Here is a 25,971-nt window from a genome sequence, read left to right on the forward strand (position 1 = left end):
ATTGCCATGTGAATGTTGTTTTATTACATCAAATTTTTGTGTTAATGTAATAACAAGTCTCCTCTTTTTTGCACTTGCATTATTTGCACTACAAGTTTTCTTCCATTTGTCCATATTTACTAGGGGCAGTTTATCAAAATCTAAAATATAATACAGTACTGTACTCATATATAGGATAACAAGCTGCAGCACGTCCTCACACAACAATAGGTAGAGGCAGACTGACGAGTGAGTGTTTGGTGGTGCAATGCGGTGTGAGTCATTGATAGCCCATGTGCAATTTTTGGTGAAATTTAGAATAAAAACTTGCACTAGTCAAATTATGACTCATATTAAGTAAGGTCTGGTATCATTTTATAATTCATACTAAAATCGAATTTCATACTATTCAAATTTGTTCTAATCGAGGCTTTGCTGTACATCAAAAGCTAGTGAGGAAATACCAGTTGATCAAAGAAAGTGTACCGTATTACAAGTACGTAATACATAGCCCAGGCTGTAAGAGAGACCCCAACCCAAAAACTATACTGGGACCATGCCATAATAATGGACAAGACAATCCCACACAACCTTTGTCAACAAGAAGGAAAAGGCTCCCTATCTGATCGACATAATGGTGCCCAACACTGGCAACCTCCTCCAAAAAACCCACAAGGAAAAGATCAGGAAGTACATGGAGCTAAGAGAGTAGATCAAAGAGATGTGGAATATGCAACACGTAACGAGCACATGTTAACCACCAGTATGGCGCCAAAGACCCTACGCAAGAGCCAAGCAGCAAGGAACACCAGAAAGTTGCAATCCTAAACACCTGTAGGATAGTCAGAGAGTTCCTCAACCAAGAGTAACACCAGACATAGTAACCACCCTGTACACTTGGTACCAGTACCCGTCATGGGATGGAATCCCCCCCCAACCAATCAGGGAGAAATAATATTATAACAACAATAATAATGATAATATGGATTTATATATGTAATTTAAATTATTTTTAATATTTTATATATATGGTTATATAATTTTTTGAGATTAATACCTTTCGTAAGACTTTGCACCTGACAAAAAAGGCACTGATTTTTTCTGCCTGCGCTATAAAATAAAGATGCAAGCCTACTACAGCTAAACTATATTATTTACCGACTAGCTTAGAGCATTTCTTGGCTTGTTTTTCAAAAAATGTTTACTATATATTATTTATATGTTAAAATATGTTCATCTCTACCCCCTCTTTGAACCTGGTATAAACTTTTCACAGCACCATAAAATTTTGCATAATAAATTCACTAAAAAAGTACTTACCCAGTCACCTCATCCCACCTGAAGTCAACTGGCCATGCAAAGAATTCAAAATCATACTGCGACATAGCTAACTGTGGGGAAAAAAATAATAAAAAATAAAATAACGTAGAATTATGAAGTTAAAAAAGAGATGCAATTTTGTAGTTAACAGCAGGCACCTTTTTGATATGAAATACTCATGCAATACATATATAAAAAACTGTAGGCTTAAGTCAGCATGTCAATACATTACAGATCCACTGACTATATTTTTAGTGTAAAAAAAATTAGAGAATAAATTTATTACATATATTAAATATCTAACGTGTGGGTTAATTTAAAAAGTTTCAAATACAATAACAAAATTACTCATATCTATGTTACCATGCTTAGTTTTATTACTGCTAAGGCAATATCCCTTTAGATGTACTTAAAATTTGAGGATAGATTTTTCTATCCTATTTTTAAATATGCTTAAAGATACTTTATCCATGTTACTGATTTCGTGGTACATGGAACTCATACTCAGTACTATCTACTAAAGTTTCTAGGGTACATTTCACTTCTTCTGTGGAAATCTTCTTCGGGCTAACTGGGGGGTAGGGGGGGGACTGAGTAATACTTGAGCAGTACTCTGTATATGCAACAAATAACCAATTTAATCATCACAGTGCTAGAAGCATCAGTGGTGAGAATATGAGGCAGGGGTTCATGTAACTTTGCAAATGGTTATCAGTAAACTAAAAATTTAACATATGGGTCAAGTACAAGTCTCATATATTCCAGAATTCTTAAATAATCCTAACGCTCTCACATTTGACATTTTAAAAACTCTAAATTTCCCATATCTCTTTCATTCAACAACTTCTAGATTGCATTTTATATGTACTATTCTTAGAGGATAAAAATTTGAGGATAAAATTGAGACTTGTGCTGTCAAGTTGGCTATCTATTGGTAACTGCTGCATACTGTCCCAATTCCGACTGGCAAGCAGAAGGCTAGCAATAGCCTATGGTCTGAGGATAGGTTCCCGAAATGTTACCTTAATGTATAGTGATTTAGTTAATAGCTAAATAAACTATCTTAATATTCATGTGGTATAAAAGTGGTCATTATAGAAATCTATATTCCAGGGAAAACCACCATGCTTCTCCAACTATATATTCCTGGCGTGTTTGTTATGTTTCTGTATGGTTTCCATTGGACTTGCGCAAATTACTGTGTAACTTGCATTAAACTAACATGTAGTGTGAGGTGCCTTTTATCATCCTTCATCTAATTTAACTGTGTAATGACTTTTGGAAATCACATAAGACAGGCTGAGGAATTACAATACAGAAGGACAACGTTAAACATGCAACATAAGCAGGTAGCAAAAGGGCACATGGTGTTCTGACTATGATTTATCACAATTTTGCAAGTAGAAGATAGGTGATCATCATTCTCTATAGGACAATGTTGTATCTAGTCTGGAGGCCACATGTAAAGAAAGATGTAAAACTTTTGGAGAAGATGCAAAGAGCAACTAGACTGGTGAAGGGTATTAAGCATTATTTGTTAGGAGTGGCTTAGAAGATGTGGTTTGCAGAACTTGGCAGCAACGCCTTAGCAGTGATTTGGACTTTTGGATTAGCATCTTATTCGGAGTGTACAAGACCATAAAGGAAATTAGTAAAATGAATCAGGGAGGAATGTTTTCACAGAGGAGACAAGAACCAGAGGGTGCAAATATAAAATCTTAGAGAGTAATAAGACCAGACTTATAAAATTTATCTTCAGACAGCACGTTGTGGAATGAGATTAAACTATCTGCAAGGGTAGCCAAGATGGAGAGATTGGCAAAATTCAAGGAAAAATTGGAAGAATTTAACAAGGGGAATAACAAGAGGTGTTTTTGATACATTTGCATCCTGACGTTATTATGCCATTTTAACTAATACTAATATTAATTTTCTATTCAGAACATGCATTATGATGAAGAACAATTATTAAACAATTTAACTAAGGAATCCTCACCCAACTGAAAATATACAAAAAAAAAAAAAAAAAAAAAAAGTGTGTGTGTGTGTTTAAATAAAAATGTAATAACATAAAATAAGAAAATAAATAAATATTAAGCTATGATTAGAGGCAGCAAAATGTACATCCTCCACATGATGCCCAGATATAACCAATAATTCATATAAAAAATAAAATAAAGCATAAGCCAGTAGTATGGCAAAAAAACAGTAGAGCGAAAATTAACATAAAAATAAATCAACAGGGAGAGGGAAGTAAAGGTAGCAAGTCATAAACTGTAACCGAAAGTCCCCAAATAATTTATAGCTCTAAATCCAATTAATAATAATAATAAATCCAATTTAAATTTAAAATAATGTCAATTATATATAATTTAGCGGTACCCCCCTTGTAAGGTACCAGTTCCGAAAGACGTGAAATATCACCAAAAAGGGACTAAAATGAACTACTAAAAGAAATAGACTGACCATTATGCCCCATATCGACAGAGGACCACGAGGCCAATAATGGTCATGGAATCACTGCATTTCAATCACTATACAAATCGTCGCAAAGGCGAACATATCAAAGGACCAAACCACCCCTTCTTCCTCCGATTGATCCACAAATGCAGAGGATTTTCATAGCGGTGATTCTTATGCAGCAAGAAATAAACTATAGAACAGACAGCACTCTAGAGCAGAGCCACACCACTGACATAATATAAGCTTAGTCAGCTTATATAAACAGAAAAGGGAGAATAGATGGCGGCACAGGCGCTGCTTTTTTGCATATCAACACTACTACCACTGAGTTATATTTAAATAATGGCTTAAAAGTTAAAATGTAATAACATAAAATAAGAAAATAAATAAATATTAAGCTATCATTAGAGGTAGCAAAATGCACATCCTCCACATGATGCCCAGATATAACCGATAATTCATATAAAAAATAAAATAAAACATAAGCCAATAGTATAGCAAAAAACAGTAGAGCAAAAATTAACATAAAAATAAATCAACAGGGAGGAGGAAGTAAAGGTAGCAAGACATAAACCGTAGCCGAAAGTCTCCAAATAATTTATAGCTTTAAATCCAATTTAAATTTAAAATAATGCCAATTATATATAATTTTGCAGTAACCCCCTTGTAAGGTACCAGTTCCGAAAGACGTGAAATATCACCAAAAATGGACTAAAAAGATATATATAGTCGAACTTCCCTATAACGAATTTGATAAATCCAGCGAAAAAATTCGTTATAGAGAAATTTCGTTATAAAGAGAATATCTTTTTTATTAAAAATTGTTATTTAATTAGAAAATGAAAATGAATCTACATTTATTTTTAATGTATTTTATTTCAAAAACACTTATTTAAATTACGTTTACACAATTTTCACCTGTAAGTATCACAAATTAAAAAAATCTAATTTTCGTTTGCACAGTACAATTAAAAAATGTCTGATTCTCAAAGAAAACCTCACATTTGTTCAGAGCATTAAAAACATTATCAGGAACATTTTCACAAAACTACTGTAGACCCACACGAACCGTTTTAAAAGCGTTAATCATTTCTTCGCGAGTTGGCTTTTCTATGGGTTGTTCCGATGCATCTTCAGCATCATCGTTAATTTCTTCTTGATCATGGTCGTGTCATGATCAGTATTTCATGTGAAGATGAAATACTGTTCAGCAGTATTTCATCTTCATTTGGATGTTCTACTGTAGTCAGATCTTGATCTACATAAACATAACTATCCAGTGTTATTTCATTTTCGATGTTTCTGGACGATTCTAATAATGTCCAAAAGTTTTTCAGTTGTGAAAGTGGCAATTCATCTTGTTCTTCCAGTTGTTGTTCGACTTCTGTATTCAATGCAAATCCCTTTTGAAAAACAATTTTGAATAGTGTATTCAGTGATATCATTTGTCCAAACTTTTGCCAGTTCAGAGATGCAATCTCTAAGGTTAATTGTAACCTCCAAGTTTCTATTTTCTGATAATGCATTGACAATCTTCATTATTATTTGCTTTCGATAATGAAATTTAAAATTTTTAATAATGCCTTGGTCTATTGGCTGGAGTTTTGACGTTACGTTTGGTGGTAAAAACAACAACTTCACACTTTTAAGTTTGGTAGAAATACTGGCAGGATGTGCCGGACAGTTGTCAGTTACCAACACGATTTTTCTTTTTTCTTTTGTTATACGCTTGTCTAGTTTTAATATCCAGCCTTCAAAGATATCACTTGTCATCCATGCTTTTTTATTAAAGGTGTAGTCAACTTCCAAAGATTTTGTGCCTCTAAAACATCTTGGGTTTTTTGATTTTCCAATGACTAAAAGTCTTAATTTTTCACTTCCTGTCATATTTTCCCCCAACTAGCACAGTGATTCTTTCTTTGCTTTGTTTTCCACCAAAACATTTATCATCCTTAAAAGCAAGTGTTCTATTCGGTAAACATTTAAAGAATAAACCCATTTCGTCAGCATTAAAAACATCCTTAGGTTCATATTCTTCCAAAATCTTCTTTAAGGTATTGCTACTCCAACTGTTGCAATCTTCTTCGCTTACATTAACACTTTCTCCACAAATAACCTTTTCCACAATTCTGTGGCGCTTCTTAAATTTATCTAGCCACCCAGTGCTCGCATTAAATTCTGTACGTCCAAGGGACTGTGCAAATTTCAGAGCTTGTTGCTTAATTATTGGACCCGATATTGGTATATTCTTTTCACATATCATTTGCACCCATTTTAGAACAGCTTTATCAACATCTTCGTATATACTCAACTTAATTCGCTTCTTGTCTGCTCCTCCTTCAATTGCATTTAAAATTGATTCTCGATTTTTTAAAATCATAGATAAGCTGCTTGCAGGTATGCCATATTTCTCCGCAACATCTTTTTTCTTAAAACTCTGGTTAATATCATGAAGAATCTTTACTTTATCATTAATACTTAAACACTTTCTCTTCGACATTGTTTCCGCAATTGAAAAAATTACTCGGCTGCAGCTCTTGCCAATACACACACCGCAAATTTCGTGCGCTGGCCATATAGTGAATTGTTAGTACCGCCTACTCAATGACGTTCACTTGCCAATTCAACAATATCACGTGACCTTTCCTATCAATCACTTTGAAGAAATATACAACTTTGTGAATTTCTTTTATTCTGTTTTCATTCATACATACACGAAAGAAAATTTATGGTTAATGTATGCTGTATGTTACTTTTCAGAAAAAAAAAAAGAACATATAGCCTATGTGATTGATGACAAATTGTTCTAAAAGAACGAAATTAAAAAAAAAAAAAAAAAAAAATTCACGAAAACCATCTACTGGAAATCCAGTTAGATGAGAACGGACATATCATATAATGACTGACAGGAAGGTTACATGGTACGGTTGAGGTGAGAAGCGAATGTCCCTCAGTAGGCATTTTTTCATTTAAGCAACAGAACCTCCAGTGCACCCCCTAGGCAATTTGCCCATCTGCGCAAAAGTCAATCTTTTGTTTTATTACAGTTATATTTTATGTGATTTATCATCACTGCAATAGTTATCAGGCCAAAATTATTTTAAACATTTCTGTTGATTAAACGACTCGTTATATTGGTCTTTAGCCTGTGGTCATACAGAGATATGTAAATATCCCGTGTGACCACAGTTACCGCCCCTTCCTCGAGGAGGAAGACCTCTACTCGTATGGAGGTTAAAATTATTAAACTTTGACTTTAAAAAATGTTAAAACTGTAGTCTCACACTGAGTCTCTTTCCAAGCATAGCACTATCTCATTAAAGCCTTACCTACCAGGCCAATGACAAGTCACGGCACCTCCATATACAGACCCATAACCACTGACAACATCACTTAACAAATTTTAATCATAATCTGTTCTTTTCCGCCATAAGGCCATTGCCTTTTCATACTCGGGACAAGTATGGTCTACAGCATTATGTTCTGCTTGTACTTTTCTGCGTTTGCAATTTATACAACAAGGTCGCATTTCCTTATTCACACAATCTTTATAGGAATGTCCTTCAGTGGAACAATATCCGCAAAACGCTTTCATTTTAGAGAACTTTGCAATGTGGCCGAAAGCCATGCATCTGTAACACTGGGTCACCGTGACAATGTCACGAACCCGACAGGCAGACCAATTCACAAACACTTTTCCTTTTCTAATCAACTGTTTATGGACCGGACCTGCTATCTGCACTATCCAGTTATTCAAATTCTCGCTCTTTGCTTTATTCACAGATATCACGTTAAAACTTTCTTGGAATACTTCTTGGTTTACTCCATAATCTTTCAAGTTCTTAATCCATAATTGTTCTTTCAACTCATCTTTATTCACATCTAGTTCCACATCATAAATCAGAACTTTAGGATTTCGCTTCTTTACCTTATCCACACATAATTTTAGTTCTTTAAACTTTGGACAATCAATGAGCATATCTATATCCTTTTTCGACTCTTCTTCAAGGACGATCTTCTTATCCTGTACAGCTCTTAAGTTTTGTACTTGAACATTCTGTAATTCAGGTCTCACTTTTCTAATTAAATCTTTTTTAAATCTTCACTGCATTTATGTTTACTGTTCTTGGTAGTAATAATTGCCACTCTGGGTTTTGCAACGCACTTTTCTTTTACCACAGTAACATATTCCTTTTTATATTGTTCTTGAATATCTTTCTTTTCAGCCCTACTAACTTGTAAGTCTATCTCCAACTTTACTATGGCCATTTCTAGATCATCCCATATTTCCATAATCTTGGTTGCTACATTGCCCGTTACCCGATGTTCTCTTTGCAATAGGAGAGCCCTTAATCTCCCTCGTGCCTTCACTATTTTATCTAAACCAGAAATTTCTTTTCTGGTGTCCACATCCCCTGCTTTTTCCTTTTACAAGCTGTATCCTGTGATTTCCCAGTACTAGCAGATTTTTGCTTCACTTCTTCAAGAACTATATCTTCCACCTCTTCCCGAACCTCAGAGTTTTCACTCTCTGAAACTTCTGAATCACTATCTGCTTTTTTCTTGGAAAGAGAGCCAGCGCTCGACTTTCTACCGGACATATTAAAAGGCTATAATTGCCAACTATTTACAACTTTAACTTTATAATACAAGAGTCTTTAAGACCCAACACTTCAACTCAAAACACAAGAATCCAAAAATCTATTTAGAAACTTATTTAAAAACACCCCCCACTCAAGTGAAACGAGTAGGGGTCCCAAAAGCTTTAAAACTTGAGGGCACAAAATGCAATTTTAAACTAAATTCTCTCTGCTCCACCAACTCAATACCCGTTTAGCTGGTCAGGGGGATGAACCCCTAACCGCTCACCCCAGACGTCGAGAACGTAGGGCAGCTAATCAATGCACTTCGTGCAACAGAAAACTTGAAAAGTAACAAATCAATAAAAAGAAATTTCAATCAAACTTCACAAATTACACTTCTGATAAGTCACTCAGTCAAGTCCTCAAGAATAGCCCCTGGGGCCTTATATGGTTAATGTATGCTGTATGTTACTTTTCAGAAAAAAAAAAAAAAAATACAAGAACATATAGCCTATGTGATTGATGACAAATTGTTCTAAAAGAACGAAATTAAAAAAAAAAAAAAATATTCACGAAAACCATCTACTGGAAATCCAGTTAGATGAGAACGGACATATCATATAATGATTGACAGGAAGGTCACATGGTGCGGTTGAGGTGAGAAGCGAATGTCCCTCAGTAGGCATTACTAAAATCTGACTATGGTAGCATTCTATGTATTGCTGCTGCAGCATTCTAAAGGTTTACCCCGTGAATTTCGTTATCCCCTGAGCCAACATCAATTTACAAATCTACCCTATTTATTGTAAAGTTTATGACCACTTTTAAGAAACCCATTTGGTTTTATAACTGTAACGAAAATGAAACAAAGACCGTCCTACGGGCGTCAATGGCCACAAGTATTCACTAAAAGGATGATTAATTCCAGATGCTAATGCGCAATTCGGAGGGAAGGGGGCCGTATATTTGAGCGGCTGTTTAGCAGTAAATGCTTGAAAATCTTCAAAAATGCTTTTACTAATTTTTTTTAAAAATTCGTTATAGAGAGACTAAAACTTCGCTATATGGGGTTAATTTTACATGTAATTTCGTTTCAAAGTGCAATGTTTTGCAAAAAAATTCGTAATATAGAGAAATTCGTTAAATAGAAGTTTGTAATAGAGAAGTTCCACTGTATATATATAAAACATTACCTTTGTATCTTTACTTAAGTTTTTCTGAGCAGCCTCCAAGATAGTTAGGAATGTCATATAATCATTATTAGTACACCTACCAAGACCTGTAATATAAAATCATTTTCATAAGCACTTCACCTTAAAGGCAATACATCTTGTTTGCATAAAGCATTTCACTATCTTATTTGGACTAGGCAAGCATTAATCATAGGTGGGCCAAAGTCCACAGGTATATCTTAAGGAATTATTCTAAGTGAGCCACAAAAAGTTAAGATCAGTTAAACTTTAATATACTCTTTACAAGCATTACATTTCATATTATTAATGGAATTCTAAGTTATTATCTCTGACCACAAAGTCAGAGATAATAACATAGAATTCCATTAATAATATGAAATGTAATGCTTGCAATTTGAAAACAGTGGCATAATTATTGACCTTTGCAATGGGAGATACAAAAATCAAAGCTCTCCTATTTTAAAAACATGATTTAATGGGACACTAAACTTGTGCTTCTCAAATACATAATTACAAGACTGCAGATTATTTAAAATTTAAAAATAACTGCTTAAAATGGTCAAAAATATTTTAAACATATATTCTGATTAAAATATGCAGCTAAATTATAGATAGAAATGCTTTGCTGCAGTAAAAAACTTGCTGGAACCCTTCATAACCCTGTTCTTCATTCTGACAATGTTCTTTAAAAAATATATCTAATAAAGAGCAGAGCAATATTGCTGGGAGTTTTTTTGAAGTAAATGAAGGATATTATCACTACTGAACCCATACTTACTATCAAAAGTTTTTACCTTTAAGATGCCATGCATTTTAATGTCAGTATTTTTAAACGTAAATAGTAATCTTAATCACAGATAGCGATAGCATACACCCCAGTCAAAACAATCAGCAAATTACTGAATATTCTATTGGATAATTTACTAAATTGATTGTAGTCGAAATGACTGCACATGTTCATGGACTGAAGTGCAGATGTAAATTACAAAGTTCTCCAATAGGCCAGGAACATACAAATTATATTTTGTAATCACTCTTAAATACTTAACCATATCACAGATACATCTCATTTGTGAACTATGGCTACAAAAGACAACATAACAGTCAATTATTGCAGTGAAAATATAATTTCCAACAGATATTAGCATTAGCAGAGGCATACGATGCAAGAAAGCAAGCTTATGCAGCATCAGCCAAAAAAAAAAAAAAAAAAACCCGTCCCATTTCATCCCTCCGTTCGTTCCAAATGCCTGTCCAGCTCAGCCTTAAATTTATTTAGGCAATTAGCTTCCACAACAACGTCAACACCAATCAATTACCCGCTGGCTAAAGACAAATTTCCTCACATCTATTCTACAACTATCTTTCCTCAATTTGAAACTGTGCCCCCTCAGGTTCTTAGTCTGAGCAAGAGGAAGAATCCCATCAGCATTCAGCTTGCTCAACCCATTCAAGGCCTTATACACCTCAATCAGATCACCTTGCAGGTGCCTACTCTCCAGGTGGTGCAATTTGCAGAACTTAAGCCTTTCTTGGTAAGAGCACCCCTTTGTTCCCCTCACCAATCTTGTTGCCCTTCTTTGTACTCGTTCTAGCAACTCTACATCCTTCCTAAAATGAGGCCTCCAGACCTATACACAGTACTCTAGGTGTGGCCTGACCATTGCCTTGTATAACGGGATTATCACCTCCCTGTCCCTGCTAGCAAAATTCCTATATATCATTGACAAGACTCCATGACCTGCCCTGGCAGCTCGTCTGCACTGTTCAGCGAACTTCATTTTGGCTGCACAATTACCCCCAGGTCTTTTTCACTTTCCACTTCCCTGAGGGTAGTACCACCCAGTTGGTACGTTTCTCTTCGGTTATTGCTACCCATATGCAGTACTTTGCATTTGTCAATGTTAAACTCCAGTTGCCACTTCTCAGCCCATTTTCCCAACTTATCTACATAAAGTTGGAGTAGCATACTGTCATTAACAACCCTGCCAACCTCTTGGTATTATCTGCAAACTTGGACATTAAACCCGATATACTTTCATCAATATCAATGATAAATATGCAAAACAACAATGGGTCCAACACTGAACCCTGAAGAACTCCACTAATAAAATTAGTCCACAAAGAGCTCTGTCCATTGATTACCACTCTCTGTTGTCTCCCACTGAACCATCCCTTTATCCATTGTAGTAACTTACCCTTAATGCCATACCTCTCCAATTTGTACAGCAGTCTTCCATGTGCAACAGTATCAAAAGCTTTCCTGAAATACAAGTATATGATATCAAAATTATTTTTGGCATTCAGTTCCTTTTTGACTACATCATAGTATCCAATCAAATTGGTCAGACAAGACTTCCCCTTAACAAACCCAACTGTATCTGAACTATTACTGCAGTCTTGTCCAGATGATCCTGCAATGCATCTTTAACCAGTGACTCCATTATTTTGCCCAGAACAGAAGTTAAACTTACAGGTCTGTAATTACTCATGTTACCCTTTGCTCCCAGTTTGTGGATTGGGGATACACTTGCACATCACCAGTCTGTGGGGGGACAACCCTGAGTCCAAGGAAGCTCTCATAATTATGGCTAAGGATTTGCTTACTTCCTTTGCTGCCTCCTTTAATATAAATGGATAGATCCCGTCCACCACAGGTGCTTTCCTTACGTTTAACTTCAACAATTTCTCCTCCACTTTGCTCTCGGTTATTACAAAATCACTTAGCTCCCTGTTAGAGTTTGATAAACTTCTGGTACTCTCCTCATTGAATAACTCCTCATGTGTGTATGTAGATGCAAAATACTCATTCAGTTTATCAGTTACCTGAGCATGATCATCAATAGTCAACCCAACTATGTTAAAGGCGCCTCCGTAGCCAGGGAGAAGGAGCAGCAGTGCGTAGCACACACTTCTTGATTAGACCGGGGTTCGAGCCCGTCACCACCAAATATGGAGGATGCGGAAAGGTCAGGGAATGACCACCGCATATCCCCGGAGCAATATAGCCTTAGTTGCTAATGCTCCTAAAAACCAAATAACAACAACAACAACCAACTATGTTAAGTGGTCCAATCTGATTCATCCCTTTCCTTCTAGGGGGTTTACATAAGTAAAGAACTCTTTGCTGTGTTTCTTTGCATCCTTTGCGAAAGATTTCTTGTACCCTGCCTTCACTTGCCTAATCTCCTTTGTGACTTGATTGCAGACTAGTTTATATCTGCCATTGGCTTCTGTGTAGCCTTATAATTTATATGCATCCCATACGTTTTTCTTCTCTGTCACTTGAATGGAATCGTAGTTGTTTTATAACAGGTAAGGAAGGACTAGGTAAATGTTTATCTTTCGCATATTGTTTATAATGAGATTGAAGGTTATGTCCTATTTCTGACTCAGGAAATTTCATCCATACTCGTTTAACTGTTCCATCAAAATATAATGATGATATAAAATTGATATAATATTGAATTTTGATATAAAATTTAAAATATACTAAAGTACTGATTGAATCATTTACCAATCCAGCGACCACATCTATATTTGTAGTAATCATGTATGGTTTTCCTTTCAGTAATGGTGGATGTATGGAAGTCCTGCAGCTTCAGTCACTGACATTTTATGAATTTTTATTTCGCATACTTGCTAATTGTTCTTCACAATGATATCCTTGGTATAAATATTGTGTAACCACTTCATGCGTTTCATCTGCAACTAAAGCTTCTGTATTATAGGCATTTATATCACTATTTCTTAAAAATAGGCTTCAATTTATAAGTTGATGATAAGCACAACTCCGTAGCCGAGTGGGCAGGAGCGGGAGTGCAGTAGCACACGCTCTTTGAGTAGACCGGGGTTCAAACCCCTAACTGCTGAATACGGTTGATCTGCCAACCCGCACTGGACCAGCGTGGTAGATTATGGTCCATTTCCCTCAACATGAATTGTTGAGGAGGCTTCCATCCTGCAGTGGGTTGATAATGGCTGCACTTTACTTTACTTTTTTTACAACTAAAAGCAAAACACTCTTGATAATTCACATGCAAAGATATCTGACAATCGGACTGCATGGCCATCCTCTCCAATATGAAAGCTCAGTCAGGTTCCCAGGCCTAACCCTGAAAAATAAGTGGTCTTTCTTACCACACTGACTCACTCAAAGAAAAAAAGAAAATTAATTGCTACACAGCCATTCCTATGCATTTAAAGAAATTCACAACATAATATTTCCCAAAAGGACTATAGGTTTTTGATTTTTAAATTTTGAGTATACAATTTTATTAAAGTATACGGCACACATAACAGGGTCTTCATTTATGAATGTAGCTCTTTCCATGTAAGGCAGATCCACAACTTTGTTAGCTGTAATTTCTCGTTTATATCTGAATTTGTATAACATACACAGTAATATGGGCCATGTTGGTTCACACACACTCAACGTCAAGAACATTGTAGGTTTTCCTAATTGATGAATCAGGGCAAACACATCTCATTTACGTTGACTCCAAAAATATGCTGAATTGGGAATTGATTTGAGAAATGCCAAGTTAGACTCTAATGACTTGTTTATAAATTCTTTCGATTCCAATATAGAATGAGTAATGTTAGCTGTTATTCCTACTAATTTAAATGCAATTTGCAAATTTTCTGCGGTACGCATTCGCATAATTTTCATTGCCACATAAAGCAAATGTTGGGGAGTTACTCCACGATGATCATATCTACAAATTTCACTCGATGCCATCATAATGGGAGTAATTTTTAATCCATTTTTAAAATTTTCGTGCATGTTCCAAATATATAGCTGGAAAAGAAAGTTCTTCTGCATGTACATCAAATATGAAATTTGGAGATGGTTTCTGACCTGGTGCTTATACATAAATATTTATCTTCAGACCATAATAATGTTTGTTGTTGAATTAATAATAGTTCATCATCATTGTTGACAGGTTCCATAATTTCGTCTGAATGTTCCTGTTCACTATCATCATTTGTCCCCAAGAAATCGTCACTCACTTTTATGCCATAGAATTTACGTAGAATTTATACAAAGTTGAATTTAACTGTAACCATATTTTCACTATTTTCTTCTATAGTACAAACCAGAGATGTGACTGCTCAATATGTTCTATGTTGATATCAATATTAGTAAAAAGGATAAGAGAAGTTTACCTCAATATATGATAGGTAAAATGTATGATATGTAAAACACATATCATACTTCCATATGATATGTAAGACACTTCCATATGATACTCTCCAGAAATTAAAACGAATATAACATTATATTAAGTTGAAAACCATTAAAAAAAAAACGAAAATATTACATTACATTAAAAAATAACTTGAAAACAATTAATAACCGCAATTGAACAAAATAAAAAAACAATTTGAATGCAATTAAAAATTAATAAAAGAAATTAATGAAGATATTGCAAATGATTTTCCTTCCTGAAGGTGACAATGCTTTTCGACTGTAGGTCATGATCACAGGAATGAAAATTCCATTCCGTGATCACAGGATTATTACTTGTCCAATGCTCCCATATTGTCCACGTTCATAACGTAAATGATGAATTTGCATTAAGGGTAATCATGGTGATATCAAATGCTCAGTTACAACATCAAGTGGAGGCAATTCAGTAGGATATGTTGGATATATAAATCCATTTGACGTGACCATAGTTGGTACCGAAGTATGACATGTATTACATGTCATGAAAGTATTCACTTCTTGTAAAGGAAATTCATTTTGAAGTCATTCATATGAAGTTGTTGGAAATGGTTTCAAATCTAATTTAAACCATAAACGATCACAAACATTACAACTAAATCCAAATGGGTTTTTGTACACTAGTTTTCAAACTCAATGTCAGCTCGTGTAGATACTATAGGGATGTAATCAAGAATCTCATTATTAGCCATTTCTAATTTCACTTTTTTTCGTGCACGATATTCCTTCATTCGTTCTGCTGGAGTTTTAGATTCCTGATAAGTATCAGGCATAGTAAAACTCTGTGGAATAGTTTGAATTTCTAATTTCCTTTTCTTCCGTTCACGATATTCGTTCATCTTTTGAGCTTGATTTTTCTTGTGGGCAGTTTCAGAAGTTCCAGGCACAGCGAAACGTTGTTCAATTTCATCTGGATCCACATTTCTGTCCAACTTTCCTTTCTTTCTTTCTTTCATGATATTCCTTCGAATTCTGGACTATAGATTTTGGTACAGTCACTCACGTATTAATCATTATGCTGATATAATGGTATAACATAGCGCATCACTGCTCAATTGTACTTGTTATGTCACTGCAACTTGTTGCGTTCAATTGAGTTTTCTTGGGTGCATGTATTGTACTTGTTGCATCGCTGCATGCAACAAGTACAACGCATGCACCCAAGAAAAGACATTTTTAACGTCAAGTACAACGCATGCGCATCGGGTTTTGTGACGATTTTATATAACAATTTCTAGGTAACGTAATGCTTTTTTCCAAATAATGCTGGTAAAGACGTTTTTAACGTCAAAAATCTCACATCACCTGTTCATTGCTTCCAATAATTTGTCTAGTTCTTCCTTGAATAAATTCAAGGAAGAACTAGAGACAAATACCACCTGTTGTTATGGAAGTAGGTAGTTCTTCCACCTGAACTACCTACTTCCACAACAACAGGTGGAAGCTTGTTCCAACAACCACCCACTGCCTGAAGGTAAACTTCCACACCTCTATCCAGCAACCATCCTTCCTCAACTTGAATTTATACCACCTCATATGTATGGTCTGAGCAAGAGGAAGAATATCATCAGCATTGGAGCTTGCTCAATCCATCCAAAGCTTAACTACCTCAATCAGATCGCATCACTAATGCCCAGTCTAGATGCTATAATTTGAAGGGCTGAAGCCTTTCTTGGTAAGACTACCCCTTTGTTCTCCTCTCCAATCATGTTGCCCTTCTCTGCACTCATTACAGCAGATCCATGTCCTTTCTAAAATGAGGCTCCCAGACCTGCATGCAAGTTGGAGCCTAACCACCAGCTTGTCATCATTCCGCTGTTCCAAGGGTCGATGTACAAAGCCTCGCCACCATGACCTGTCCACGTACTTCTCTCCGTCATTGATTTCACTCCAGTTTCCTCCCCTCTTAATGACATCAGTCTTTATCATGTCCTGCCACCTCATTCTTGGTCTCTCCTTTGGTCTTTTGTCCCTTAATTGTAAATCAAACATTCTTCTTGGCAAATGCCTCTTGTTCATCCTCTTGACAAGCCCAAACCATTTCAAATGAGACCTTTCGATCCTATTCTGGAGTTTTTCAACCTGAATTCTCTCCCTAATCACATCATTCCTCATTTTTTGTCTTGCCTTTCCAGCTATGCTCCTCACCAATCGCATTTCTGCCCTCTGCATTCATCCTTTTTCCTCATAGTCCAAGTTTCAGAAACATATGTCACGATTGGTATGTAATAGGGCTAATATATAGCTTTCTTACACTTCAGATCAGATCTCGTGTCTGCCTATAGAAAATCCCGCCCACTTGTACCCTTCCTACTTATTTCTTCATCTATCACTCCAGTCTTTGTAATGGTGCTTCCTAGATACATCAAGTTGTTAACCATTTTTAGCTCTTTCCCTACCATTGTAATGTATCCGTCAGGCTCACCACTCCTCTTTAGAACCATTACTTCACTCTTCTCCTGACCGAAAACCAGTCCAAATTAATTGGCCATAATAGCACACATATCAACTTGCCAGTGCACTTTTTCCCTGCTCTCTCTCCCAATATGAGGGGGTCATCTGCAAAAAGCATGACTCATCTGGTCTTGTCCAAGTTGTTTCGCCACTCTACATTGCACATCATTCATGACAGCTATGAACAGTAGAGGTGCCGGATGCCTCCTTGCCTCAAACCGGATGTTATTTCAAAGCTCTCCATCAACCCCATCACTGTTCTTACTTTGCTCACTGTGTTGGTGTACATATTCTCAATTCTTTCCACAAGATGTTCCTCTATCTATTGTAACTCTCCACACCAATTTCCTTTCCACTTTGATTCACTCAATCCAAGTATGTTCATTTTTTGTCTTTTAATCAAATGCTTTCTTAACATAAAAAAATGCCATCCATAATTCTTTATTGTGTTCATAACATTTTTCCATCAGCTGTCTGATAAAGAAAATTAGAACCACCATCAATCTGCCAAGCCATACTGTTTCTCAGCCATCCTATTTTCAATCATTCCTCTTATCTTCCACTCTAACACTCTCTTACAGCTTACTCACATGTGACATCAAGTATTTGCTCTGCTCACCATCTCTTCTATTCCTCACCATACCATACAGAATCTTTTTATTACCGACAGTATCTTGTCACAGAGTTTCACTCCATTCTTCCAACCAAAGACTTCTCTCCTCGTTAACTATCCTCTTGGCCACTCTCTTCATGGTTTCATATCTCTCCTTATTCTCATCATTTCTGTTCTGGAAGTAGGTCCTGAATGCATTATTCTTGTTTTTCACAGTCTCTCGTCCTCTCATTCCACTTTGGGATTTCTTTCCATCTCCTTCTATTTCTTGTCCTTCCACATACCTGCTCTGTCCGTTCTACTATTCAGTCTTTGAATGCTTTCCATTCTCGAGTCCACGACCCATTCCATTCTGAGTCACCACCGTCTTAGGTATAACCTTCCTGACCTCTTCTCTGAACATCGCCCCTTTTTTCCTCTTCTTTCAACTTCCACACCTGTAGTTTTCTCTCTCTTGTTATTTTGATCCTCTTCAATTTAGGGAATCTTAAAACTCCAACAACTAACCTGTGTTCACTACCCAGGGAGACGCTGGAATGACCTTGACATCCACTAGTCTTCTGTGTCATCCCTTATCCACGAGCATATAGTCAAGGAGGGATTCCTATTGACTGCCCCCAACCGTATCTTGTCACTTTGTGACTCTGTCTATTCTTGTTCCTACGACCAAGCTTCTCTGTAAACAGAAATCCAACAGCCTGTCACCATCATCATTCCTAGGTCCCCAACCATGCAGACTCATAACGTATTCTAGTCCTTACCTCTCCACTCCCACTTTTGTATTCAGATCATCTGTGATGACTATCTCACCTGTGATGTTCTTTTCGAGCTTGTCCTCAAACTCCAGCTTCCTCATTTCTTCACAACCAGTTTGCGGTGCATGGCATTGTACTATCTTCAATGTTTTGCTGTCGTTCATTTGCAGTTTAACTGACATGAGTCTGTCACTGATATTATTCACCTCCAGTAGGCTTTCCTTAATCCTGTGGTCTATAATGATGACTACACCCTTCCTCGCTACATCACCCTCAGAATGATATGGGTAACAGTCTCCTTGTAACTCTCTACACCCATTTCCTTTCACTTTGATTCACTCAATCCAAGTATGTTTATTTTCTGTCTTTTAATTTTCCTGACGTCATAATATCGAGCGTGGCTAGATTAATATATGTCATCATCAGGTTCGTGGCCGTCACAGATACTACCAATAAGGTCAGATGTGTCACGCCTGGGCTTATTACTTTCGAGGCTTCTTTTTCTGTTGAAGGCAATAAATTTAACCACCTTGTATTATGGGATAATCATCCATTCCCTATCCCTGCTCACAAAGCTCCTGTATATGACTGTCAAAACTCCATGAGCTATCCTGGCAGCCTGTCTACACTACCCAGAGAACTATCTGACTGCACAATTACCCCCAGGTGTTTTTTATTTTTCACTATCCAGAGCGTAGGTATGTTAATCTGGGGTTATTGCTACCCATATGCAGTACACGCAGTTTTTGCTTTACGAGTTTTTTCCCCAAGTATCAAGTATCAATAAAATCAAAAATATGAACATTAATTGCAAAAAATGAATATTAAACATTCATAAATACCGCATTCCAAACCACGTGCATAGCTATACAATACAGTGTACCCCGCTTTACAATATTAATCAGTTCCAGAGACACCATCATATTATTAAAATATCGTATGTGAAACCAATAACACATTGTTTTTTTTTTTGGTAATTCATTTCAAGATATCGGAAGTTGAAATTTTCGCTGTATAACTAAGCTATTTATCTCCCTAAAATATCATTTTTAAGGTCACGAGCGTGATCTTAAGGCCATATAAAAGGTCGTGAGCGTGGTTCGTAAATTGTATTAGTTACCAATTCAAATCATTAAAATGCACTACCCTTTCATCGTTATCATATGTTCCGTTATAAGAATCAATTTTAAAAGCCGTTGTGATATTTTTCTAAAGCACATTTCTGGAGGTCACGACCATAAAACAATAAAAACAATTTGCACTTTCTGGTTTATTGGGCTTTTCTGTTACTGCAAGCAATTATAAATGGGTAGTAAACTCGATTTTCTTGATATCGGTATTTGCGACTCCAGCTATCGGTATTTTCGCAAATACCGATAGCCAGAATTGTGTGGTTTTTTAATTTTTCGTGGTGAAATGTGTTTTCCCTTTACTGAAATCTTCAATCGTATAAAAAACATAAATTTTCAGAATCTTCTCTTCATTCTCTTTTTTTTAAGCTTCGTAAACTTGTTACTCCATGCGAATCGTGTTAGTTGTAATTTGTGTGTGTGCCGTTAAAAAATGCTTATGAATACACTCGTGAAATTTATAATAAAAGAGAAGATTATCTTGGAAACAAATGCCTCTTGAAACATTTCTGAAGAAGACAACTCCTTGTACAACAAACCAACGAGTGCCAAGCCAATAATGTGTGATCAACGAGTGCATTTAGTCGATGATGACAAAGAATAAACATTCTTTAACATTTGTAAGTCATAAATAATTTCTCTATTATTATAATTTGCTTGATTTTACAGGCTACATTTTCATTTATTTTGATAAATCAATCATTGTTTAAACATAAACTAATTAGCTAATTTCATTGTTGAGAACGTAACCCCTATTTTTAACCTTATGTCTATGGGAAATAAATTCCCGCTTACGAGCATGTGCTAGGAACGAATTAACTTGTACAAGTCGAGAACTACCTGCACTTTGCATTTGTCAATGTTAAACTTCAATTGCCATTTCTCAGTCCATCTGCCTAACTTTTCTAGATCTTGTTGCAGCAGGATAACTTCACTGCTGTCATTAGCAATTCTGCCAACCTTTTTATCATTTGTAGACTTAGACATTAAGCCTGATGTAAAATTCCTGGCCATGATGAATATTATTAGGGGTGGCAAACCTATGGTATGCATGCCCAAAGTTGCATGCATATAATTTTTTGGGCACGTGGAATTCAGAGCATTCCAAAAAAAATTCAAACTTTGAAACAACATCACTCCGGGAATCTACTTTCAGTTGTGACCTGCACACGCTCATTCTTTCTGTCAGGCATTTAGTGATGTCACACCATTCTGTAAATAGCTGTATTCATCCAGTGATTTGTTTGAAATTGGAGTGGTGATACATACTGACGAAAATTGTGACAAATTTGTGTGATTAAATGTCTTGAATATCGCCTTCCGAGGGGCATGTGAAAAATTCCGAGGGGCATGCAAGAGTACTTTTTTAAAAGATTTATCCAATTTTGCCACGCACCCTTAAAAAAAAAAGTTTGCCACTCCTGTACTAGTACATGTACCATACTTAGCAGCAATAAAGACATTTCATTTTATTTTATTTACCAATATCATTAATAAACAGAGAAAAAACAATGGGCGCAGATCTGAACCCTGGGTGATTCACCTAATAACATTAGTCCATTAAGAGCAGTGTCCATTAATAACCACTCTCTGCCTTCTCCCACTTAACCATCCCTTTATCCACAGCAGCAACTTGCCCTTAAGGCAACACTGCTCCAATTTGTACAGCAACCTTTTATGTGCAACAGTATCAAAAGTTTTCCTGAAATCCAAGCAATATGATATCAAAATTATGTTTTGCATCCAGTTCCTTTGGCACTGCATCATAATATCCTATAAGACTGGTCAGACAAGATTGCTCCTTAACAAATTCATGCTGTAACTGCAGTATGATTCCAGATGACATATCTGACAAAATGATGTTTGTTAGATATGTCATCATATCTAACAAACATCATTTTCACAAGATATGATTCTCTAATATTTTTCACCAGAGTACTGCTAAATCCACTGTAAATGATATTTTGTCTCCTATAATAAATTTTATATTTATAATTTAAAAATTTATCTTCATAGTTTGGTACTGCATCATAATATGCAGTACCAAACTATGGTACTGCATATTATGATGCAGTAAAACCCTCTGATAATACTATTATCAGAGGGTTTTCCAATATTAGGTGCATTTCTTACCAGTTCTTTTTCTGGAAAAAAAAAATAATAATAATAAACCCACTCTTGAACGATGTTACAGCATGCATATCAAATTTTGCACTTCTTGATTTATAATATTAAACCACTCATACATTTCTACTTTTTTGTGACAACTGTTTTAATCTATCATATTTAAAGTTAATCATTTACAGACTCATAAACCTCCAACTAAATGTTTTTTTAAGTCAATACCATCTGCATTAGGTAATTCATAACAAAATACTTATTTTAGCAATAGGTAGTAGTAGTAGTAGTGGCACATGATGCAAGAAAGCAAGTGTAGGAGCTTATGCAGCATCAGCCAAAAAAAATCACACCATTCCCTCCAAATGCCTGTCCAGTTCCTCCTTAAATTTATTTAACCTATCAACTTCCACAACGACAGATGGAAGTTTGTTCCAGCAATTAACCACCCGCTGGCTAAAGGCAAATTTCCGCACATCTATTCTACATCTGTCCTTTCTTAATTTGAACTTATGTCCCCGTAGGTTGGTAATCTGAACAAGTGGAAGGATCCCATCAGAATTCAGCGTGCTCAACCCATTCAAGGCCTTATAGACCTCAATCAGATCAACGTGCAGGTGCCTAGTCTCCAGCCACTGCAATTTGCAGAACTTAAGCCTCTCTTGGTAAGAGAATCCCTTCATTCCCCTCACCAATCGTGTTGCTCTTCTCTGTACACGCTCAAGCAAATCTACATCCTTCCTAAAATGAGGCCTCCAGACCTGTACGCAGTACTCAAGGCGTGGCCTGACCATTGCCTTATACAGAGGGACAATCACCTCCTTTTCCCTGCTAGCAAAATTCCTATATATCATTGACAAAACCCCATGACCTGCCCTAGCAGCCTGTCTGCACTGCTCAGAAAACTTCATATCTGACTGCACAATTACTCCCAGGTCTTTTTCATTTTCTACCACCTTAAGTGTAGTACCACACAGTTGGTACGTTTCTCTGGGGTTACTTCTACCCATATGCAGTACTTTGCATTCGTCAAGGTTGAACTTCAGTTGCCACTTCTTAGCCCATCTGCCCAAATTTTCTAGATCCTGTTGCAGTAGCACACTGCCATTACTGTCATTAACAACCCTGCCAACCTTTGTGTCATCTGCAAACTTTGACATTAAGCCTGATATACCTTCATCAATATCATTGATAAATACACAAAACAACAGTGGACCCAACACCGAACCCTGTGGGACTCCACTAATAACATTAGTCCACGAAGAGCAGCACCCATTGATTACCACCCTCTGTCTTCTCCCACTTAACCATCCTTTTATCCATTGTAGCAACTTACCCTTAATACCATTCTGCTCCAATTTGTACAGTAGTCTTCCATGCGCAACAGTGTCAAAAGCTTTCCTGAAATCCAAGTATATGGTATCAAAATTATTTTTTGCATCCAGTTCCTTTGTGACCACATCATAATAACCAATCAAATTTGTCAGACAAGACTTTCCCTTAACAAACCCATGTTGTGTTTGAATTATTGCTGCAGTCTTGTCTAGATGATCCTGCAATGCATCTTTAACCAGCGACTCCATTATTTTACCAGGAACAGAAGTTAAACTAACTGGTCTGTAATTACTCATGTCACCCTTCGATCCACCTTTGTGAATTGGGGACACATTTGCACATCTCCAGTCCGTGGGAACCTCCCCTGAGTCCAAGGATGCTCTCATAATTATGGCTAAGGGTTTGCTTAGTTGCTTTGCTGCCTCCTTTAAAATAACTGGATAGATCCCATCCACCCCAGGTGCCTTTCTTGTGTTTAACTTCAACAATTTCTCCTCCACTTTGCTCTCAGTTATTACAAAATCATTAAGCACACTGCTACAATTTGATAACCTTCTTCCATTTTCAAATTGTAATAATTCCTCACGTGTGAATGTAGATGCAAAATACTCATTCAGTTTGTTTGCTATCTGAGCAGGATCATCAACAGTCGAACCATTGATGTCAAGTGGACCAATCATATTCATCCCCTTCCTTTTAGAGTTTATATAAGTAAAGAAATCCTTGCTGTTTTTCTTAGCATCTTTTGCCAAAGATTTCTCGTAATCCGCCTTCGCCTGCCGAACCTCCTTTGTGACCTGATTACAGACTAGCTTATATCTGCCACAGGCTTCTGCGTCACCTGATAATTTATATGCATCCCATCTCCGTCACGAGTCTCATTAGTTCATTTGATAACCATTTAGGCCTAAACCTTGAACGATATTTCTTAATCAGTATATAAAGTCTAGTAGCTTCCACGATTAATTCTTTGAATGCTTCCCACTTAGAATTTACTGTTTGTAACATCGTCAGTTGATCCCACTGTACAGAACTTAAAAACTATCTGAGACCACTGTACTCCCCTTTACGGAAGCAAAAACCCTTTCCTTTACCCCTGACGGTAGTTACCTCTTTGAGTAAATCCCACTTCAGCACACTGTGATCACTGCCACCTAGTGGTTCCTTTATCTGCCAATTCTTAATACACGAATGATCACTGCTGATAACCAGATCAAGAGTGTTACTTTCTCTGGTTGCCTCTCGAACATGCTGCTGCAGAAAACAATCATCCAATAAATCCACAAAAGTCTGACTAGTGTGTGAGTGACCAACCCACAAGTTCCAGTCAATATCTGGGAAGTTAAAATCCCCCATTATAAGACATTCTGATTTACTGGCCCACTCTATTTCTCTGTACAATTGTTCATTGTACTCATTCAAGGCATTAGGCCTATAACACACTCCTACTCTTATTTTTCCTTTCGCAGTGCTTATCTCACACCAAACTGACTCAACAGAGCACTGTTCATCTATATTAACTGGGTGCACTTCCTTTGATTTTATGTTTTTCTTAATTAACAGCATAACACCCCCTCCCTTTCTGCCCTGTCTATCCTTTCTGTACACATTGTACTCCCCAAATTCCAGTTCTGCATTCCTTATATCTTTGTGACACCACGTCTCTGCTATCCCAACAATATCCGCCTTTGATGTCTTGACCAACACTTCAAATTCATCAAATTTATTTACTATACTTCTAGCATTGGTATACATGCAAGCATACATGCTCCTATGCCTATTCCTTGTTACCCTAACACATCCCATATACCCAACTATTCCATGATGACTGCCATCCGTCCCTGAAACCCCCAACACCCCTCGCTCCAGGTCGCTTCTTATTCTAATAGAAGTTGTGCAAGAATCACCTTCACCTCTGCCTGCGGTTACTGTTAAACTATTAGTCTTTGTATCCCCCCAAACTAGCAGTTTTCCGACCCACCTAACACTGCCTCGATAGCATCAGCAAATATTCTTGCACCCTTTCTATTTAAGTGTATCCCATCCCTGTAGAAGCAATCTCTCCTGTTAACAAGTACAGTCCAGGCTGAAAAAAATTCTACCCCTTGAGCCTTGCACAATCTTTCCAGGGCCGAATTGATCGACAAGGCTCTCATCATGTACTCCCTCCTATCGTGTCTGGGCAGAATTGCAGACACTTTCAAATTCAACCCTATTTCACGGCTTTTTTTCAACAGTGACCTGTACTTGTTGAGTAATTCCGCCGGTCTCCTACTCTTAATATCATTAGTGCCAACGTGTACAACTATATCACCTTTTGTGCCCTTAAAAGATGATATCCGCTCTACAACGTCATCAACCTTTGCCCCTGGCAGACATACCCTGGTCCTGTTCCACCTATCCTTTTTACAAAGCATGTTTCCCGTTTCCCTGACAATAAAGTCACCAACAACTACTAGTTCCTGTGGGACCAGCGCATTCTGCCTTAGGGGTTGCCGCTGTGTTGCGTGATGACCAAGTGCAAGCTCTGGCGTTGATGTGGGCAGCTAAGAGCCTGATGGGCCCCTCAATTTAGATCTTTCGAGGGCATCCACCCTGTCCTTCAAACTCTCATATAGGCCCATAACAACGCTGAGTTGTCGCCTGATTTCCTTACACTCCTTACATCGCACACACACACAAAGACATCCCCCATGGCAATATCATGTTCCGTTCCAGAGAGTTCGGCAAACATTTCACAAGTTGCACATTTTTTTAGGCTGTGATGCGTTGGAGAATTGCCCCCCTCAGTTCTCCCC

General features: G+C 36.8%; 1 protein-coding gene across 1 annotated transcript in view; it reads right to left on the reverse strand.

The window, feature by feature from the left end:
* Positions 1-25,971, reverse strand: part of LOC150087813 (phosphatidylserine lipase ABHD16A) — a 227,562-nt gene that overhangs the window by 159,377 nt on the left and 42,214 nt on the right. Inside the window, exons 5-6 of the mRNA XM_090370439.1 lie at positions 9,539-9,624; positions 1,300-1,370 (exon numbers count right to left, since the gene is read on the reverse strand). Coding sequence (XP_090226565.1) covers positions 1,300-1,370; positions 9,539-9,624 — 157 coding nt within the window. The remainder of the gene's footprint in view (positions 1-1,299; positions 1,371-9,538; positions 9,625-25,971) is intronic.

The sequence above is a fragment of the Mastigoproctus giganteus genome, chromosome 3, assembly GCF_048544385.1.
Source record: "Mastigoproctus giganteus isolate SK-2022 chromosome 3, ASM4854438v1, whole genome shotgun sequence".
NCBI classification, from domain to species: Eukaryota; Metazoa; Arthropoda; class Arachnida; order Uropygi; family Thelyphonidae; genus Mastigoproctus; species Mastigoproctus giganteus.